Below are 19,920 nucleotides of genomic sequence, written 5' to 3' on the forward strand. Positions count from 1 at the left end.
TATTGGATAAAGATGCATGTCAAACTCAAAAACAACTCGCAGACAGATTAAACATTGCTCAGCAAACAATTTCTGATCATTTACAAGCAATGGAAAAGATTCTAAAGGAAGGAAAAAGGGTGCCACATCAACTAAACAAAAGACAAATGGAAAATCAAAAAGTTATCAGTAAAATGTTGCTTCAATTGCACGAAAGAAAGTTTTTTGCATCAAATTGTGACTGGCAACGTAAAGTGGTTTTATTTTGAGAATCCCAAATGCACAAAATCATGGATTAATCCAGGTCAATTATCAACATAAACTGCAAGGCCAAATCATTTTGGAAAAAAGACAATGCTCTGTGTTTGGTGGGATCAGGAAGGTGCGGTGTATGATGAGCTTCTCAAACCAGGTAAAACCATTAATACTGATCGCTACTGACAATGAATAATCAATTTGAACCATGCTTTGATTGTGAAATGAGCAGAATGGGCCAGAAGACACAGAAAGTAATTTTGCTTCATGATGACGCATCATCATACACTTCAAAACCAGTTAAAGACACATTAAAAGATCTTGCCTGGAAAGTATTAACCCACCCCCTGTATTCACCAGACCTTGCTCCTTCCGATTACCACTTGTTCAGATGGATGGCACACGCACTTTCTGAGCAGCACTTCAAAACATACGAAGAAGTGGAAAATTGGGTCTCTGAATGGTTTGCCTCAAAACAAGAGAAGTTCTATTAGGACAGTATCCTCAAATTACCTGAAAGATTGGGAAATGTGTAGCTAGCAGTGGACATGATTTTGAATAAAGCACTTTTGATGCTTCTCTTGAAATTATTGTGTTTTCTTTTATTACAAAATGCACCATTATTAACCGGTACCCCTAGTATAAGAGGTATTAGCAAAGCAAACCGCACCTTGTTCAGCTGGGATATGGTCAAAAGCAATTCTGTTTCAACACAAGTATTGTAAGAGAATTTGATATTTCTAGTAGGCTTTTACTTTAGTGATAGGTCCAGCAATTTCCCGTTAGGTTATGATAAAGTTTCTAATTGTGTACTCATTCATTGCAATGTCTGCCTAAAGATAAAATTTTCTTCCCAATCTGTCTCTTTTCCTGGAATTGACATTGCCAGATATTGAACACCCGTGACAATGTTTTTACCACCATCTGCATGTTTTTACTTGTTAACTAGGTTTAAAGGTAGTGCCCAATGTTGAGGCACTAATATTTCTGTTGCAGACAGAAATATAAGGGGGAAAGGGAAACTATAACTATTATAGTGAATGCTTTGCCTCTGGGATAATTTGTAAGATAGGAACTAGAGTAAGGATAAATGAAGGTGTAGATACAGAATTTTTGGTTTAGATTTTAAAAAAACAAACCACAGTTGCTAAAAACAGTTTGGCTCAGTGGATAGAGTGTCGGCCTGTGGACTGAAAGGTCCTGGGTTCGATTCCGGTCAAGGGCATGTACCTTGGTTGCCGGCACATCCCCAGTGGGGGGTGTGCAAGAGGCAGCTGATGGATGACTCTCATCAATGTTTCTAACTCTCTGTCCCTCTCTCTTCCTCTCTGTAAAAAATCAATAACATATATATATATATATATATATATATATATATATATATATAGCACACACAGTAATAATTTCAAATAAAGTCATGGATATTATAATTATTCTTAAGTTCATTCAGTCCCATATTTTTACTGATCTTGATCTTTTTGTTAGCAGTTTTACAAATCCAGTTTTTCCTTAGTGTTCTACAGTCCTCACCCAGTTTAAAAGTATGATCTGAATTGACAAAACAATTTGCTTTACTCTGCAGTACACCATTTTAAGATATCAGCTAGAAATGAAAATGTTGTATCAGGACATTTTGGATTTTTAGACATTTTATATAATTTCTAAATAGAACAATAACAATAATTTCTCCTTAGGGGGAAAAAAAAAAAAAATCCCAGGAAGAAGAGAAGGAAGAAGGTGGGGAGAGGGTGGGGAGAGGGAGACAGATAAATCTTTTTTGTAATGGTGCAGGGATCCTTCCGAAAAAAAATTTTTCTGGTTAAGAAAAAGACTCTATTTTTTTAATTTGTTAAACATACAAGCTTTAAAACATTTGATCAAGTAGGATCATAGTTTACTGTGAAACAGTACTTAATTATCATGATGACAAAGACTACAGACAATACAGAAAGTTAAATAGTTGTTAGCAAAATTTTGCTTTTTTTAAAATATATTTTTTTATTCATTTTATAGAGGAAGAGGGGAGAGAGAAAGAAAAACCTCAATGATGAGAGAGCATCATTGATCGGCTGCCTCCTGCACGCCCCTTACTGGGGATCAAGCCCACAACCAAGGAACATGCCCTTGGACAAATTTTGCTTTTTAATATTAAGACTTGGTTTACCTAAATAATCAAAGATCTGATGATAGAGAGCAATAACATACTAGTTGTATAGAAAGACTTTGTCCTTTAGCAGATGAAATAACATTTTTTAATTTTATGTAAGTATACAGTTGATATTAAAGCTTATAATACATTCCAGTTTGATCATACACAAAATTTTCTTTCTCAAGATTTCTTTTCACAGCCTTAGCTGGTTTGGCTCAGTGGATAGAGCATCAGCCTGTGAACTGAAAGGTCCCAGATTTGATTCCGGTCAAGGACTGTGTTGTGAGCTTGATCCCCAATGGGAGACTTGCAGGAGGCAGCCAATCCATGATTCTCTCTCATCATGGATGTTTCTGTCTCTTCCTCTTCCTTCCTCTCCGAAATCAATAAAAGTATATTATAAATATAACATAAAAAGAGCCTCTCACTCTCTTGCTGAAGCAGTGCCTCAACCCTGGCTGGTCAAGGCTTAAAAGAAAAAAAAATTTTATTTCACATACCTACAACTTTTCTCATGATTCCCTATATATGCTTTTCCATATTTGCCTTCTGTAAACAAAAACATGTATTCTACTTTCTTTGTATTCCAAATTGTTTCCCTTATTATTCCTAGTATTTTTTTTAACATCACTTGAGGATATTTTTTCCATTTATGTATGTATGTATGTATGTATGTATGTTTGTACTTATTTATTTTAGAGAGAGACTGGGGGGTGTGGGAGAGAGAAACATTGATGTAAGAGAGATCCATCTATTGGTTGCCTCCTGTAATACTTTCAACAACTTATTTTTAAGTCTCAAGTCACCAAAAAATTCAAGGAAACTAGTTCTGGGCATCCAAAAGAATAGCTGTATTACCAAGGCTTTGACTTTGTAATGGTACTGCAGGTCAAATCTGATGGCCAGCCATTGGCTTTCAGAGTTCAGTCTGAGATTCCTTATGAAAGGGTCCAGAAAGCAGTATTCAAAAGAGATTATATGATCAGTCACTATTTTTGCTGCACTTATATTAACTAATTAAGCCAAGTTTAATGGAAACAAATTAGTTTTACTGTGATTATCTTTGGTTTTAAAAAAAGTAATTGTAGAGGAAAAAAAATAATGTTGGTACTTTTGTAGATACTAGTTTCTAGTCCTATTGATTGTCCTTGAGGTTTTGTTATATACCTTTAAATTGGGCTGGATCCTGAGTTCTCCTTTCCTCAAATATCTGGCTATGACTGGCTGGCTCCAAAGTGCACTCCAGGCAGTGGAATTATCCTGCTCCCAGTAATCATAGTAATCATCCCAGCACACTGTAGTCTCTCAAAGGTTTTAAGTGCATATTCTCAGTGGCTCACCACCAAGCAGATGATCTTCCTAAGCCTGGAACATCAAAAAATAAATAAGTCCTAACTGGTTTATGTCAGTGGATAGAGTATAGGGCTGTGCAACTGAAAGGTCCCAAGTTCGATTCCAGTCAAGGGCATGTATCTTGGTTTCGGGCACATCCCCAGTAGGAGGTGTGCAGGAGGCAGCTGATTGATATTTCTCTCTTCAGTGTTTCTAACTCTAGGCTTCTCCCTTCCTTTCTGTAAAAAAATCAATAATATATATTGAAAAAAAAAGAAATGAAAAGAATAACCAACTTAAAAATGAACCTGAAAAAAAAAAAAGCAAAGGATGCACTGAAAAACAAAAATAGACAAAGTCCTTCTTTATGAAGTTTAGTCTAATTTTAAAGGCAGATATTAAGTAATTATACAAAAATATAAAATTTTTAATTATTTTTAATAAAAAATGGTTTTCTATGAAAATTTAAAGAGAAGTGAAAGCAGAAGCAAGTTTAAAGATTAGGTGGGTGGAGAGGAAGAGGAGAGGGTTAAGGGGTGTCCTTGCAAATAAAAGATGTGAAAGGACTTTGACTGGTTTGAAGATTGAGTAAAGGAACTGAAACAATGATAATATGGCATCAAATTACGTTACTATATAAGGCTAGAGATGTAAGTCAAAGCTAGGTCACAAAAGGTTTTTGTGGGCCTTGTTCGAGGTCTTGATCTTTATTAATTGGAATAAATCTGACTAATGGGAATCTATTGAAGAAGGGGGGGGAAATGAACCTGAAGTCATGATCTGCGAATACCATAGAAAATCAGAAAAGAAAGAAAACAAAACAAAACACATAATCAGTAAAAGCTGTGAAAACTACAGAACAGTGGTAGCTGAGAGTGTGCAAATGCCTTAAGTTTTAATCACATCTCTCAGGCTGAGACTCTGAGCAAAATGAGTGAAATTATTTAAATAAATAGACAAATACAAAATCTGTCACTTGTCTCCAAAACAGCAAATCAGTAGTTTCAGTCTCCCAGGTTTGTGTCCTTTAACCAGTCAATATGGTATTTCCTGATTAGGACTACTGAGGTGATCTGCATAAGAGACCCCCTGCCCTTTCCCCAAAGGAAGGTGACTAACTTGCTTGTACTATCCCCTTTTAGCCTTTAGAAACTTTGTACTTCCTACAGCTCCTCATATTTTTTCTGTTTGCTTGGTGGGATGCTACTTGATTGGTGAATCCTATCTAATAAAAGAGTAATATGGTAATTGACCATCACTCTGTGATTCCCACAGCCAATCAGGAGGGAATATGCAAATTAGTGGGACAAAGATAGCAGCAGCCACAGAGCCAGCTGGAGTGGGCAGGAGGCTTGGATCACCCCTGGCGATGGAGGAAGCCAAGCTTCCCACCCACTTGGGCCTGCCACTGAAGGAGGGGCCCATGGGCCTGAAAACGGTCCTCAGCCCCCCACCCAGGCTGGCCACACCTCCCCAATGGGGACCCTCACCCCATGAAGGCGTGGCTAGCCTGCAAACTGCCCCAGCCCCTCGCCCAGGCCAGTGCCATCCCCAGTGGTGACTCCTACCCCAATGTAGGTATGGCCAACCTGCAAACCACCACAGACCCCTCACCTAGGCTGTCCCACCCCCCAAGGGAATCCCCACCCTGATCTGGGACACCCTTCAGGGCAAACCAACTGGACCCCACCCAAGCACCAGGTCTCTATAATAATAAAAGGATAATATGCTAATTAGACTGGGAGACCTTCCAGATGTTCTTCTGGACAAAGCCATGGTGGCAGGGCCAAGATAGAGGGGGTTAGGGGCCAAGAAGGGAGGGCAGTTGTGGGTGATCAGGCCAGGATGGGATGGCAGTTGGGGGTGATTAGGCCTGCAGGGGGACAATTGGGGGTGAGCAGGCTGGCAGGCAGAGGGGTTAAGGGCAATCAGGCAGGCAGGCAGGTAAGTGGTTAGGAGCCAGCAGTTCCCGATTGCAGAAGGGATGTCCGACTGCCATTTTATGCCTGATCCCATCCATAGGGATCAGGCCTAACCATGCAGTCGGACATTCCTCAAGGGGTCCCAGATTGGAGAGGGTGCAGGCCGGGCTTAGGGACAGTGCCCTCCCCACCCCCCCTGCACAAATTCTATGCACTGGGCCACTAGTCATTTAATAAAGTCAGAGCCTTTAAATTTACTCTATTGAATTTTTGCTTTTTTAACATGTCCTTCAGACATTAACATTTTTTTAAGAAAAGCAGTTATGACTCATGAAGTATATTTGACATATAACACTGTAAGTTTAAGGTGTACGTGTTAATTTAATACACTTACATCCTATCTAATAAAAGAGTAATATGCAAATTAATCATCATTCTGCTCAAGCCACACCCACCAGCCATGCCCACCAACCAATCAGAGCAATTATGCAAATTAACCCCAACTAAGATGGCTGTAGCCACAGAGAATAGTTGAGTGGCTTAGGCTTCCCCAGCAATAGAAGCCAAACGTTCCACACACCCTGGCCGGCCTAAGCCTCCACCCTGATCCAAGACACCCTTCAGGGTAAACCATCTGGCCCCCACCCGTGCACCAGGCCTCTATCCTATCTAATAAAAGAGTAATATGCAGATTGACCATCACTCCACCACACAATAGCTGCCCCAATGTGCTCAAAGATCCTGCCCCCATGTGGACACAAGATGGCCACCACAAGATGGCCAGCATGGAAGGGCAGTTGGTGGGGACTAGGCCTGCAAGGGAGGACAATTGAGAGGGACCAGGTCTGCAGGGGAGGGCAGTTAGGGGACCAGGCTGGCAGAGGAGGGAAGTTGGGACAAACAGGCTGGCGGGGGAACAGTTAGACATCAATCAGGCTGGCATGGGAGTGGTTAGGGGGTGATCAGGCTGGCAGGCAGAAGTGGTTAGGGGCAACCAGGAAGGCAGGCAGGCGAGCAGTTAGGAGCCAGGAGTCCTGAATTGTGAGAGGGATGTCCCAGATTGGAGAGGGTGCAGGTTGGGCTGAGGGACACCCCCATCCCATGCACAAATTTCATGCACCGGGCCTCTAGTATTATAATATGAATACCATTGTAGCAATAATTAGCTCCTCTGTGAATGCATAATTATCATTTCATTTTGGTGGTTGGCATAATTAAGTTGTAGTCTTTTAGCAAGTTTGACTATTGTACTATAATATTATTGCCTATATTCGCTATATTGTTAGATCTCTATAATTTACTTGCTAATTGTTGCAAGTTTGTACCCTTAAACTTCATCCCCATCCTCATTTCTTATGATTCTTTTTTTTAATGTTATTGTGGTTTTAATTTATACTTGTTTTTTTAATATTTTTTTATTAAATTATTATCTGTATACATATTTTACCATTACCCCCCCCCATACGTACCCACCCTCCCCAGAGTTTTGTGTCCATTGGTTGTACTTATTCTTATGATTCTTGATGTGCTTATGATTTCTTGGTTTTGTGGCCTTATTTAGGTACCACCAAATACCAGAGCCTCCGCTTGGGTCACCAGGGGTGGGAGACCCAATTCCTTTCTCCACATTTATGTGAAGTATCCAGAATAGTTAAGTCCATGAAGACAGAAAGCAGATTGGTGTTGCAGGCACTAGAGGAGGGAGGAAAACTGTGTAAACGGATAGGTATTTCCTTCTGGGATGATGAAATGTTTTGGAACTAGATAGTGTTGGTGGTTGTACAACATTATAGATTTTCTAGATCCCTTTGACTCATACACTTCAAAATGGTTATTTTTATGTTATGTGAATTTCAGCTAAAAATTAACTTTAAAAAATCCCAGGGTGTAAATGGTTTTGCTACATTCCCATATCCAGACCACATATTTCTCAGCCAGTACAAATTCCATTAAAAAAACATATTGTATGACAATTGCAGTGATTTCTAATGATTAAAATAATAAATATGAATTGCAAATTGATTTTTGGTGGTAGAATTGATATGCAGAAGAATCTATTATATTCCCATCATTAAATATTTAAGTTTAATATATTATGTACAGTGTTCCACTTTGAAAAATTCCCATGTTTGGGATGGATGTGAAAAGACAAAAATCCAATTTGAATGAATTTTTAATATTAAATAACAGGTTTTCTAAGAACAAAAAATATAGTTATTACACTTAAGCATTAACTACAGTAGGTTAAATTTCTAAATCAAGGTAAGAATCTTGATAGCTTCTCTTCCTCTGAATGTATATAGTCCAGGTTTTCCTATTATTTATTTTTCACCTTCAAGCTAAACTCCCACATGGAACTCACTTTACTGTTTACTAAATGTTACCTTGTTTCTTTCCTTTTAAAATTTTTAATTCTCTCCTGAGTATATATTTTTATTGATTTTATTGATTTGAGACAGATAATCATTGATGTGAGAAAGAAATCTCAATTGGTTACCTCCTGTAGGTGCCCCAACTGGAGATTGAACTCGCAACATAGGTATGTGCTCTGACCAGGAATCTAACAACCATTTTGTATACAGATGATGCTCCAACCACCTGAGCCACCTGGCCAGTACTACTTGTTCCTTAACCTCTCAATTCCTTTCTCTCAAAGTGGGAGATGCATACCTTGCCACACTTGTGCGGATTAGAAGGGCAAATGTTTAGCACACTATAATAGATACCTAAGAGTAGCGATGATTATCCAAGGATTTAAGAGTGTTGTCAGGGAAAGTAAGTCTTAGCCTTTACCATAATGTTACTCTTTTATAACCATTACAGTCTATAAAAACATAAATGTATTTTGAAAAATAGTTTTCACATGTATAAAGTTAGGCTTTTTAAATCTGTTTTTGAAAACTGTTGCCTGATGTACATGCAGTTCTATAATATGTCTGTCAGCTGTGGTTTATAGTGGAACCATAATTCTCAAACTTAATTCGTTCCAAAATGCTGCTTCAGAAGCAATTTGTTTGAAAATGAATCATTTTCCCCATTAGAAAATATTCACAGCACCATTTCCTGAGATGCTAACAATGCGAGGTTTAGTGGTAAACTGATTGATATTCTTGAATTCTCTCCTTGGTCCTGTGTGATGCTGGACTTATACAGGTATCAGCAGGAATATTAAAGGTGGTTATGGGTTATTAAGTTGAGAACTGAAGTTTTGTTTGACAACTGAGACATTTTTTCCATGAACAACTTGGTCGAGAACTGAATTATTTGAGATGGGGGATGTCTGGGAACTGAAGTCTGACTGTGTTTGCTTTGTTTTTCTCAGGTGAAAGGAAAGATGTTGTCCCGGTTAAGAGTAGCTGCCACTCGTTGTTCTCTGGCATGCCGGCATGTACACACAAAAGAGAAAGGCAAGCCACTCATGCTGAACCCAAGAACAAACAAGGTTAGTAACATGACTAGTGACATACCTTGCCTCTTGTCCCAACAGCAGTTTGATTTTTTATATTTTAGACTGATAAAGTGAAACTTTTCTATTTTGTAGCTTTACAATAAAACTATTAAGAAGTATTTGCTTTTTCTGTGTGAACTTTTCACTTTTCTCTATATGGCAAGAATCATGGCTGCGTTATACATCTCAACTCACAACTTCTACCTCTAGGAAAGGACTGACTATTTCCTAGTTCTAGCTCAGAAAAACCGACAGAATAGCAGTCTGGCCAGGACTTTTGACCAGATGTGGGATATTTAAATTTACCCAGTTTAGATCAAGTTCTCATCCTGGACCAATCAGTTGGGCCCTTGGAAGATGGGGTCAAATTGTAAAATGAAATTTCATGCTGCCACACCTTCACCTTCGCACAGCTTTTGAACACAAATCATTACATGCAAGTGATTGTTCCCATTAATCACATTCCTGCTTCAAAAGACAGACCTCTGGATAAGGAATAAAGTCACAACTAGATCTCAATACTGCCCATCACTTCTGCCCCAAGAATGTAAAGGGAGTCAGAGGCAGTATTGAGATCTAGTTGTGACTTTATTCCTCACCCATACTGGGTTCAGTGGGCATTCCCTCTCCATATTTTAGGAACAATTGTAAGTAAATGAAATAGTAAGTAAATGTAATTCTGGAATGAGATTTTTTACAGGAAGATTACCATAGGAAACATAGATTTATTACAATATATGAAATTTACCTTTCGAGAATGGTGCGTTTTTAATGTGTGGTTTATTTTAAAACAGTAAGAAATTTGCTAGTCCCATTTGTTTTCTCTTATGGGGTAGGGGGACAATAATTGGAGAGTATGATTTGAGGGTTTTGGGGCCTACAAAGGGGGATTTGACTAAAGGTCACACAGAGCACTTCATCTGTGCATTTTTGGTACCTGGCTAGAATGAAAATTGAGCAAGCAGTTAGTGTAGTAAATGAAGCTTAATAGGGGATATTCTAATCCTCTCGTTTCTGCTGCATCCCCACAATCTTACTTGCTCTTTAAGATACAACCCTTTGAAAACCCAGTTCTGCAGAGCCTTTGCGCGCCCCACGGACTGGGATATCTGCTCCCTTCTCTAACTTGTGTTGCAGTGTCTGTCTTCCTCTTCCTGGGGCAAGTCATCTGGGTGTTGGCTTTGTGCCTCTTCTCATGTCTTAAGCTGATGTTGAAATAATTGATAGTATTTACTTTTTCTTAGGGCATAGGTTAATTTTTTCTTATCATTTCTTCCTTCCTCCTTCTATTCAGCCTCACTCCTTTCTATTTGGGGTAGCCTGTCTTACCAGCTTGATTTATGTTCTTTCAAACCATATTTTATTGATTTCATTTCTAATGTATGATGCATCTGTTATATGTACTTTATGGGGGTTTCCTAAATATTACAGTTTACAGTAAGTGTGTTTTGATGAGCAACTTGCTTTCCCCCCCCCCTTAACTGCGTGTCTGGGAGATCTTTCTATGGCATACACAGGTACACATTTAAGTGTGATGGTATTTCATGATATTGAAATACTATAGGTTCCCTAACTGTTCCATAATTGATTGATGTTTTAATTTGTAATAGACAAGAGAGCTTGAAATAGTGCTAGAACAAATCTCTTTGTATATGCCTCTTTATGTGTGAATATTTATCAAGGGTGGCTGTCCAGAGTAGAATTGCATTATTGTAGAGTATGTGTATTTAAAATGTTAAGATTACTTTAAAATTGCCTTCCCCAAAGCCTAAATCAGTTTACATTTCCAGCATGTAAGTGAGAGTAACTGTTTTATCACACCTTCTCTAATACTACTTATGATCAATCTTACACATTTTTGACAATCTGGGCAAAAATATCTCACTGATTTAAAAAATATATATATGTTTAAATTACATTTTCTGGGACATCACTACTGCTATCCCATTAAGTAACCTTTTTTTATCTTTTTTCCTCCTCTTTTTTTAGGGAATGGCATTTACATTACGAGAACGACAAATGCTTGGTCTTCAAGGACTTCTACCTCCCAAAATAGAGACACAAGATATTCAAGCCTTACGATTCCATAGAAATGTGAAAAAATTAACATGCCCTTTGGAAAAGTAAGAATGGCTGCGATGTTTCGTTTTTATTGATGTTATGATCAGAAAAATTGGGAGTATTGTGGTTATTAGGGCACGAGAAACATACAGTCTCATAATGGAGTTTGTGTTGTAGTCCATTCCTGTTATTTTTCTAATGATAATGTATTTTTCATTGCAGAGAATGCTTCACTTATTTTCCCTATTGTAAAATTTACGGAAAAGGGGATCCTAATATATGGTGACAGAAGATCTGATTTTGGGTGGTGGGCATAAGGTGCATTATACGGATCTTGTAACATAGAAACCCACACCTGAAACCTATATGTTCATGTTAACCAATGTCACCCCAATAAATTTAATAAAAAAATAAATAAGCCCCAATGAAATATCCTTTTAAAAAGTAGCAGAAATCAGTTTTTATGCTCAAAATCACAGAGCATTTCAGGTTTGAATGGATTATTAGAAACAAAGCTATCATTTAATTTTCATCCATTCTATTCAGTAACTTTTATTGATAATCATCTTTGTGTGTGCTACTATACTGGCCACTGAGGATATAAAGTGGGTAATATTCAATCCAGGATACTTTAGGGAGTGAAAAAGAGGAGTAACTGAACCTGGCCGAGGCAAACTGAAATGTATGTCCTCTACAGTAATGCACAACCCTTCCTTCTAGGAGTTCATCAGTAAATGGTTGTGTTTATGTCTGAACCACGCCAGACTTGCAACATTTCTGCTTTTTATTTCATATTCAGTCAGTATAGCCCAATTGTTAGTTTTCTTTCCTGTGTTGAGAAGAAATCTCCTTCCCTTCAATAGCTCCCTATTGGTATTATTTCTGCCTATGGTAACTATATAGAAAATAATAATACTCTTATTTTTTTTCCCCTTTCTGCAAGGAAGGAACTCAAATTATAAGAGAAAATTTATTTAGAAAGTTACAGTGATTTAAAAAAAAAAAAGTGAAAAAAGGTTAGTCAGCTGGGCTGAATGGGCTCAGAAAGGAGTTACAGAGACAAAAAAATGGGTCCTTGGAGCTTAGGAAAAGGAAAGGCAGAGTGAATATACCTGGGGGAAGAAGAGGAGAATGGGAATGTGCTCCAAACGAGAGAGAGAGAGAGAGAGAGAGAGAGAGAGAGAGAGAGAGAGAGAGAGAGAGAGAGAGAGAGAGAGAGAGCGAGAGAGCGCGAGCGAGAGCGCGCGCGCGCGAGCTCAAGTGAGCTTGCCCTGGGGAAAGAAGAGGGTGGGGAAAGGCAGGGGCTTGCTCAAGAGAGAGAAGGAGCACGTTTATTATTCCTCTTCTAAATGGAACCTGTTTTCCCTATTTTTTCACTGAAAATGAGCACATTGGTTATATTCCGCATACTTTGCTAGTTCCTGAAATTGTGGAAATTTATAAAGTGATAGTCCCTAACTCATTATCTCATATAGGCTGGAGGGAAGACAGAAAGTGGAGTGAGAGTTACAGAAGAGGAGTGGGTTGTTTTGGGATCTAAAAACAGGAAACCTAATGTGACTATTTGTGTCATAGGGATTGGGAATGGGCAGAAAAGGAACTGAGAGGGGGTAGAAAAGGAACCGAGAGGGCCTTCCACCCTGAGCTGCTTTCAGAGAGCATGAGTATAGGACTGGGTATGAGTATAGGGTGTTCCATGCAAAAGGTGCCTCATAAGTAGCAACTCTCAAGTCAGAGTTGTGATGCATTGAGGAACTGAAGTAAATTCATTATGAAGGGTAAGAAGTATCGGAAGTCTTGATAACTATTTTAGGAGCTTAAACCTATTTAACCATTTTTGGAGCTTAAGCCTATTTAATTTTTGTTCATTTTTACTCCTGGGTGTTAAATAATGATAATTTAGAGATCTGCTTTCCGGGAGGGAATTGGTCCTCAATTTTAGATAGTACATTTACCTTTCAGAGGACAAAACTTGGAATGTATTACTGGCTGATGAAGATATTACTTGCTGTGCTTAATTTCAGATACATCTATATAATGGGAATACAAGAAAGAAATGAGAAGTTGTTTTATAGGATACTACAAGATGATATCGAAAACCTATTGCCAATTGTATATACACCAACAGTTGGTCTTGCCTGCTCCCAATATGGACACATCTTTAGAAGACCTAAGTAAGGCTTATTTTTTTAAAAATATATTTGAAAATGATTATTATGTAGGAGAAATATCACTCCATGACACTTACTACATTTCTGTTTTATTTGTTGCTGTCTTATCTCAACCACATTTCTCATCTCACAAAAGCTTAATTTGGACAAAAAGGGATTAATAAAAACCCAACACATTCGTTTCTTCCATTTTTATAAAAATCGTTTCATTTGGGCTGGCTTTAGCTCAGCGGTTCCTTCGACTACAAAAATCGTTTCATTCTTTCTTAACTTTTTTAAAATTATTATTGTTGGAGAAACTTTGCATTTTTTGTACCAAAAGGAAAGGTGCTCTTTTTTTTTTTATTATTCATGGTAGCAGATTCCCCAGAATTATCATTAATGTTTTTGACAATCTGGCCAAATTAAAAGATTGATTCTCACTTTTTTGTCAGCTTTCATTTTTGTCATTTGTTGTTTTTATGGACGTTTATAAATTTTTAATTTCACATAGTTTCATCACCTCCATTATTTTAGTGGAAAAGGACTGGAATGGGTATTGACTCACGTCTTTGAATAAGTGACCTTATCCCTTTGAATCTGTTTTCTCATCATAAAATAGTGATACCTGTACCTACCAGAGAACAGCTAACAAGGTCAGATGAGGAAACTGGTGTGACTGCCAGTTGTTTGTAAACTTCTAAGCATTATATAAATGCTATTTTTACTTAATTTGAGTTTTCTTGTCTTTTTCTTCTGATCTGTTATTTTCCTCAATCCTTGTATGTCTCCCATGTCTTACCCCAATTCTTCTTTTTTTAATTCCCAAGAGTCTGAAGAAAAAGAGAAAGGTCTGGAAGTCTGAATTTAATGAATATCATGGGGGGCGGTTGTCAGGTATTGCTGGAAGACCCTTTGAGAACACTCTCTTATGTGCTGCCATCAGTATATCTGAAACATTTCTTTGATAGTATCCAGCTGCTCAGCTCTTTGATAGTTCTTTTTCATGTAGAACAGTGGTTCTCAATCCAGATTAAAGAACAAAGGGGAACATTAAAAATACTGATTCCTGGGCTCCCCTTGCAGAGATACTGATTCATTTAGTCTAGAGTTGGACCCAAGTGTTTGTGTTTCATAAAAGCTCCTGGTGTGATTTTGATGTGCACTAGAGATGAAACATAAGGAGAGTGGCTTCTAGATGAGAGAAAATACTGTCATTTATGTGTGTACTGCTGCAGTGATTTTTTGTTTGCTTTTTACATAAAGGATGGTCAGTAAATCTGATCTAAACTCCAAGCCAGTTAAATCAGAATTCATGGGGGCATTTTTTAAAAGCTCATCAAATGATTCTATTATGCAATTAAGGTTGAGAAACTTTTGAACTAAACTGATTTGAGCTAGGATAGTAAAGCCAAGGGTAAGATACCAATGAAAAGTTATAAGAATCAGTTTTAAGGCACTTGAAACCTATTGGACCTCATCTCTGCCTGCTCTATTTTCTAGAACCTGTGTTTTGGTTTTGGTTTCCATCTCTCCCCTTCCCTACCCTCCTCTCCCCTGTCCTTTTCCTTTTTTTTTTTTTTTTTTTTTTTTTTTTTTTTTTTTTTTAAGCTATCTTTATTTCAGAGAGGAAGGGAGAGGAAAAGACATAGAAACATCAATGATGAGAGATAATCATTGATTGGCTGCCTCCTACACGTCCCCCAATGGGGATCAGGCATGTGCCCTCAACTGAAATCGAACCCAGGATCCTTTCACAGGTTAATGCTCTATCCACTGAGCCAAACCAGCCAGGGCATGCCCTCTTCCTTTTTTGAAGTCTGGATTCATTATCTCAATTGGATAGCAATACACTGTGTGTTTACTAGTAAAATAACTTCACTTTTTCCTGATGTCTCAAGGGTAATGTCTTTTATATGAAACTACGGTACTTCTCTTCCTTCCTGTTCCTTCACATCTCAATTTTTTTCAGTTCAGTGAGTTTTAACAGTAATATATTATGCTCTTCTCCATTTGTTTATTTTTATATTGCTTTTTACTGGAGGTATATTGGTTTTATTTGAAAATGATACATGGATGCATTTCTTCTTGTATAAAATGATCACATCATTTAATAATAATCTTTGTGGCAACCACTATGTGAGCAATATAATTACAGTTTGAAGTAGTTACAAATGTTTGAAAATAAACCAGTGTGATTTAGCTAAATCTGATTGGAAATTATACTGTGTCTTGATGTTTTATTAAAATACCTAAATATTCCAGTTATGAACAAAGACTTAGAAAAAAAACAAAAAACTGTTGTGAAATGCAAAGGTGTTTTTGTTCTGTTGCAGGGGATTATTTATTTCAATCTCAGACAGAGGTCATGTTAGATCAATTGTGGATAACTGGCCAGAAAATCATGTTAAGGTACTAATAGCACAACCTTCCTTTTCACAATGCTATTTCTTTCCTTGTAACTTACCTCTAAATTTCCAAGAACAGTTTTTCATTGTTGCTCTGATTTATTTTGTACTTATAAAATGCAGATTTAGTGCTCTGAGGAGATCATGATAATAATAGCTACAAAATGGGTAACTGGTATAAACTTGGACTTTGGGAAAGAAATTGGAGCTAGTACGCAAGGTGAGCTTGCGCACTGTCAATATCACTGGTGTCTCCTGCCTTCTCTTTATTTCTTTTCTATTTCAGTTAGTATTAATGTTTCCTATTTTATTTAATATCAACCAAGTAATCATACCATATTATTAAAATAATATAAAACTTTTATTTGGTGGGTAGTGGGGAGGATTCATTAGGTCTTTTTTCTTCTAAATCTAAGGTAGATTTAGATCTTTAAGCAAATATAAAACCCTTAAAGTTTCAAATTTAGCAAATGTATTGATCAATCTGGCTGCCTTTCATAAAATAATAAAATCTAATGATTTAGATCTTCTGTTAGGTTTTAGTATTTACTACATGCAGTAATCATACTTCTCTTTATTACTTTTTCTTCACCAAAATGATATTTGATGAATAATCCTTAGTTCTATGATCTAAAGTAAATTTGGTCAGGTCATTAAATTTACTGTATTATCTTAAAATCTTGTAGGTAGGTATATTTTTTATTCTAGATCTTTTTCTCTTTCATCATTGCCAAGTTTTTTCTTGTTTGGCCTAGATTATTTTGTTGAAGTAGCATGTTGTTTATTTCTAAACTCTAATTTTTCTGTTATGGTTAATCTCTTTATCAGAAGTTTGTTCGCTTTCCCTGTGTAGTCTTTGTGAGGCATTTAGTTGATCTTCCAGTCAAGAAGCATTATGTTCCTAAACCAAAGATAGGAAGTCAAATCTAGTTAGTGCTCTTTTTTGACATCTACATTCTAGAAATACTAGAACTTTAAGTATGTTTGGTTGGTTTCCTTTGGAAGATAGTCAAGAAACAATTTTATTTTTTAAAGTGAGTGTAAAAATATCAAGAAAATCTTTTTAAAATGTTTTTCTTTAATGTCCCCCCCCCCTTTTTTTTTTTTTTTACCACTTTTAATTAATTATTATTATTATTTTTTTTGTAATTAAGGCTGTTGTGGTGACTGATGGTGAGAGAATTCTGGGTCTTGGCGATCTGGGCGTCTATGGAATGGGAATTCCAGTAGGAAAACTTTGCTTGTATACAGCTTGTGCAGGGATTCGGCCTGACAAGTGCCTGCCTGTGTGCATTGATGTAGGAACTGATAATCCAGTGAGTAAAACCATTTTCCCCCTTCTGTCCGACCCTCCTTCTATATTAAAAAATATTTTTTATTACATTCCTCTTTTGAAGATAATATATGAAGGGAAATTTTGTGACTAGATGTTAGTCTTTGTCTCAAACTCCGCCTTTAATATCTATACAAATAATAATAAATTAGCCTATTAAAAGTGTCTTGAGTAGGGCAGGGCAATAAGGTTTAAAAAACTATATTAATAATTTATTTTGCGATTATTGTTTTAAAAAATATGTTTAAACTGGTTATGTAACAAAAATAATTTTATTTTTACATTTGGTCTATTTTATAGGCACTATTAAAAGACCCATTTTACATGGGCTTATATCAGAAACGAGATCGATCACAACGTTATGATGACCTGATTGATGAGTTTATGAAGGCCATTACTGACAGGTATTTTTTAAGTTTGAGTATATAAAAGCATCTTTAATTAAAGAAAAAAGAAATTAGTTTGTTTTGTTCACCTCATAAAGATAGGTAGGAGATTAAATTTTGAGAACTTTGGTTCTTTCCTGCTGATCAGATGTGCTGATACATGATGATAACCTACCTACTTTGCCTTGCTTTCCCTGAGTTGTCCAATATATTTTTTTGTTGTTGTTATTCCTCACTTGAGAATATTTTCCCATTAATTTTTAGAGAGTGGAAGAGAGGGAAGGAGGGGAAAACAGATGAGAGAGAGAGAAACATTGGTGTGAGAGAGACACATAAACGGCTCCAGCTGGGCCTGAGATTGAACCTACAATTCAGGTATGATCCCTTGACTGGAATTGAACCCATGACCCTTCATTGTGCAGGCTAGTATTCTAACCACTCAGCGACATCGGCCAGGGCAAGTTGTCCGACACCTTGAGGGAAATCTGCACTCACTACTGCTGTCAGAACCTCACTGTCAAGTTCTTTCAGCTCTTGGCATCACACTCCTCTTCCTATTCTGGTGAAACTCTTGTACCACTTTCATGTTTTAAATTCCCTGACCATTTGGTCCTCTTCTCTCCATCTGTCTGCAGCGTCTCACCAGGTTTTTCAATCCTCGAAATTCTCTCGTCCCTTGACTACTAAGATTTTCCTGACTTGGTCTTTCACCCACCTTTTTTTTTCTTCAGTTATCTTCATTAGCTCTTGCTCATTTTTATTACATGTGAACACCTGTAATTCTCCATTCAAACAGTCTGTTGTTTCATATTCCTGTCCAAAACAACTCCTTCCCATTCCAAACTGCTTATTATCTTCTGTGTATTCAGCCCCTATTAATGGCAGTAACCTTCACCCTATTGCCAAACCTTTAAACTTGGTGCTATCTTTGACTCTTCTCCTCCTCCAATCCTCAAATCCAGTCAGTGGTACCACTCAAATGCCTCAGAAATAGATCTTCTCTCCCATTGCTATAGCCTTTCTGCAGATTCTCATCTCTCTTCCTGGTTTTTCTAAACTAGGGGTGTCGAACTCAATCAGAGAAGGGGCCAAAATCTAAAATCCAGCCTAAATCGCGGGCCGAATGGTTTACTGAACAGTCATAAACTGTCATTGTAATGGAAACGCAGCGGAGTGCAGTGATGACAGCGCAGTGCGGGCCACATTGCAAGGCCTGGTGGGACGGATTTGGCCCGCGGGCCTTGTGTTTGACACATGTGTTAAACCATTGTCCAATTTCTCTCCTTTCCAGCTCTTTGCCACGTTACCACCAGATTACATTTTTTAAAAACATGTACTTCATTATGTCATTCTTTTGCTTGAAATCTCTAAAATTGGTTTTCTATTGACATAGGGTAAAGTCTAAACTCTACTTTTATAACAAATTCCAAACTCTTTACATTTATAACCTAGCCCTGCCCTGTCTTTTAAATTACTGGCACATAGAAGATATTTAAAAATTTAAAATTTTTCAGTCAAAGTTGACACATCTAAAAAAACTAAACTTTTCATTACTTAGAAATTGCCATCTCCTCTACTTTTCTATCTTAGGTAGTCAAATGATATCTTCTCAGTGATTCAGGTTGCCTTGGTATTTTAACAAACTTCCTCCTTACTTCCCAGTTGGCCTCATCATCAAGTTCTGTTGGTTTATTCTAATGTCTCATAATCGTCCTTCTTACTTCCTATGGTTTTGGTCCTCATGCTAGAGCAGCCTTCTAGCTGCTTCTCCTGGCTGTCTCATTCCTCCCCACACCAGTCTGTGCTCCACATTAATGGCAGGTGTGTCATTCCTAAAGGGAGTTGCACAAGAAGTCTCTCCTTATCTAAAGCCTGCCCTGATTCTGCACCAGATACAGAATGAAGTCCCCATTCTCTAATTGCCATGCAAGATCCTCCTTTATCTGGCCCAACTCACCGTAACCAATTTCTCCCTTATCTTTTCATAGAAAGCCAGACTGTTGAAAATTTAGAGTCACCAAAATATATCTTACTTTTCTTCCTTCCTTTTGACTTTTTGTTCTTTCAGGGCCCACATAAAGTCCCAACTCCTTTTTAAACCTTCCCTTATTGTCCCATCTCACCAAGATGATTGACGTCTTTTTCTGAATGCTCATGGACTCATGCTATAGTAGCCTCCTAATCTTGAGTGCTTCAATTATACATAATTTAAAATAATAGTTGTTTAAATATAGCAGACATTGTGCTAAAACTTTACATTTGTTATTTCATTTAATCTTCTCGATTATTTTTTAACCTTTTATGTATATACTTCCTGTGTTGCTATTTAACATTAATGTAATGAGTATACATAGCTAATATTACACACTTGAGATTCAGAAACAAAATCTCCTTTTTTTTAAGAAGTTATTTGGTGCATTTATGTGCTGGGCACCCATATAGACACCTAGAAATAGTTTATGTAGATTGATATCCCATATCCCTGGTACTACATTCA

The 19,920-nt window shown here is 37.3% G+C and overlaps 1 protein-coding gene across 1 annotated transcript in view; it reads left to right on the forward strand.

The window, feature by feature from the left end:
* ME2 (malic enzyme 2) overlaps positions 1-19,920 on the forward strand; it is a 45,177-nt gene that overhangs the window by 7,840 nt on the left and 17,417 nt on the right. Inside the window, exons 2-7 of the mRNA XM_036418714.2 lie at positions 8,960-9,079; positions 11,075-11,208; positions 13,171-13,320; positions 15,633-15,708; positions 16,859-17,020; positions 17,338-17,441. Of these exons, the coding sequence (XP_036274607.1) occupies positions 8,972-9,079; positions 11,075-11,208; positions 13,171-13,320; positions 15,633-15,708; positions 16,859-17,020; positions 17,338-17,441 (734 nt within the window). The 5' untranslated portion in view covers positions 8,960-8,971. The remainder of the gene's footprint in view (positions 1-8,959; positions 9,080-11,074; positions 11,209-13,170; positions 13,321-15,632; positions 15,709-16,858; positions 17,021-17,337; positions 17,442-19,920) is intronic.

Source organism: Pipistrellus kuhlii, unplaced genomic scaffold, assembly GCF_014108245.1.
Source record: "Pipistrellus kuhlii isolate mPipKuh1 unplaced genomic scaffold, mPipKuh1.p scaffold_m20_p_6, whole genome shotgun sequence".
Taxonomy (NCBI): Eukaryota; Metazoa; Chordata; class Mammalia; order Chiroptera; family Vespertilionidae; genus Pipistrellus; species Pipistrellus kuhlii.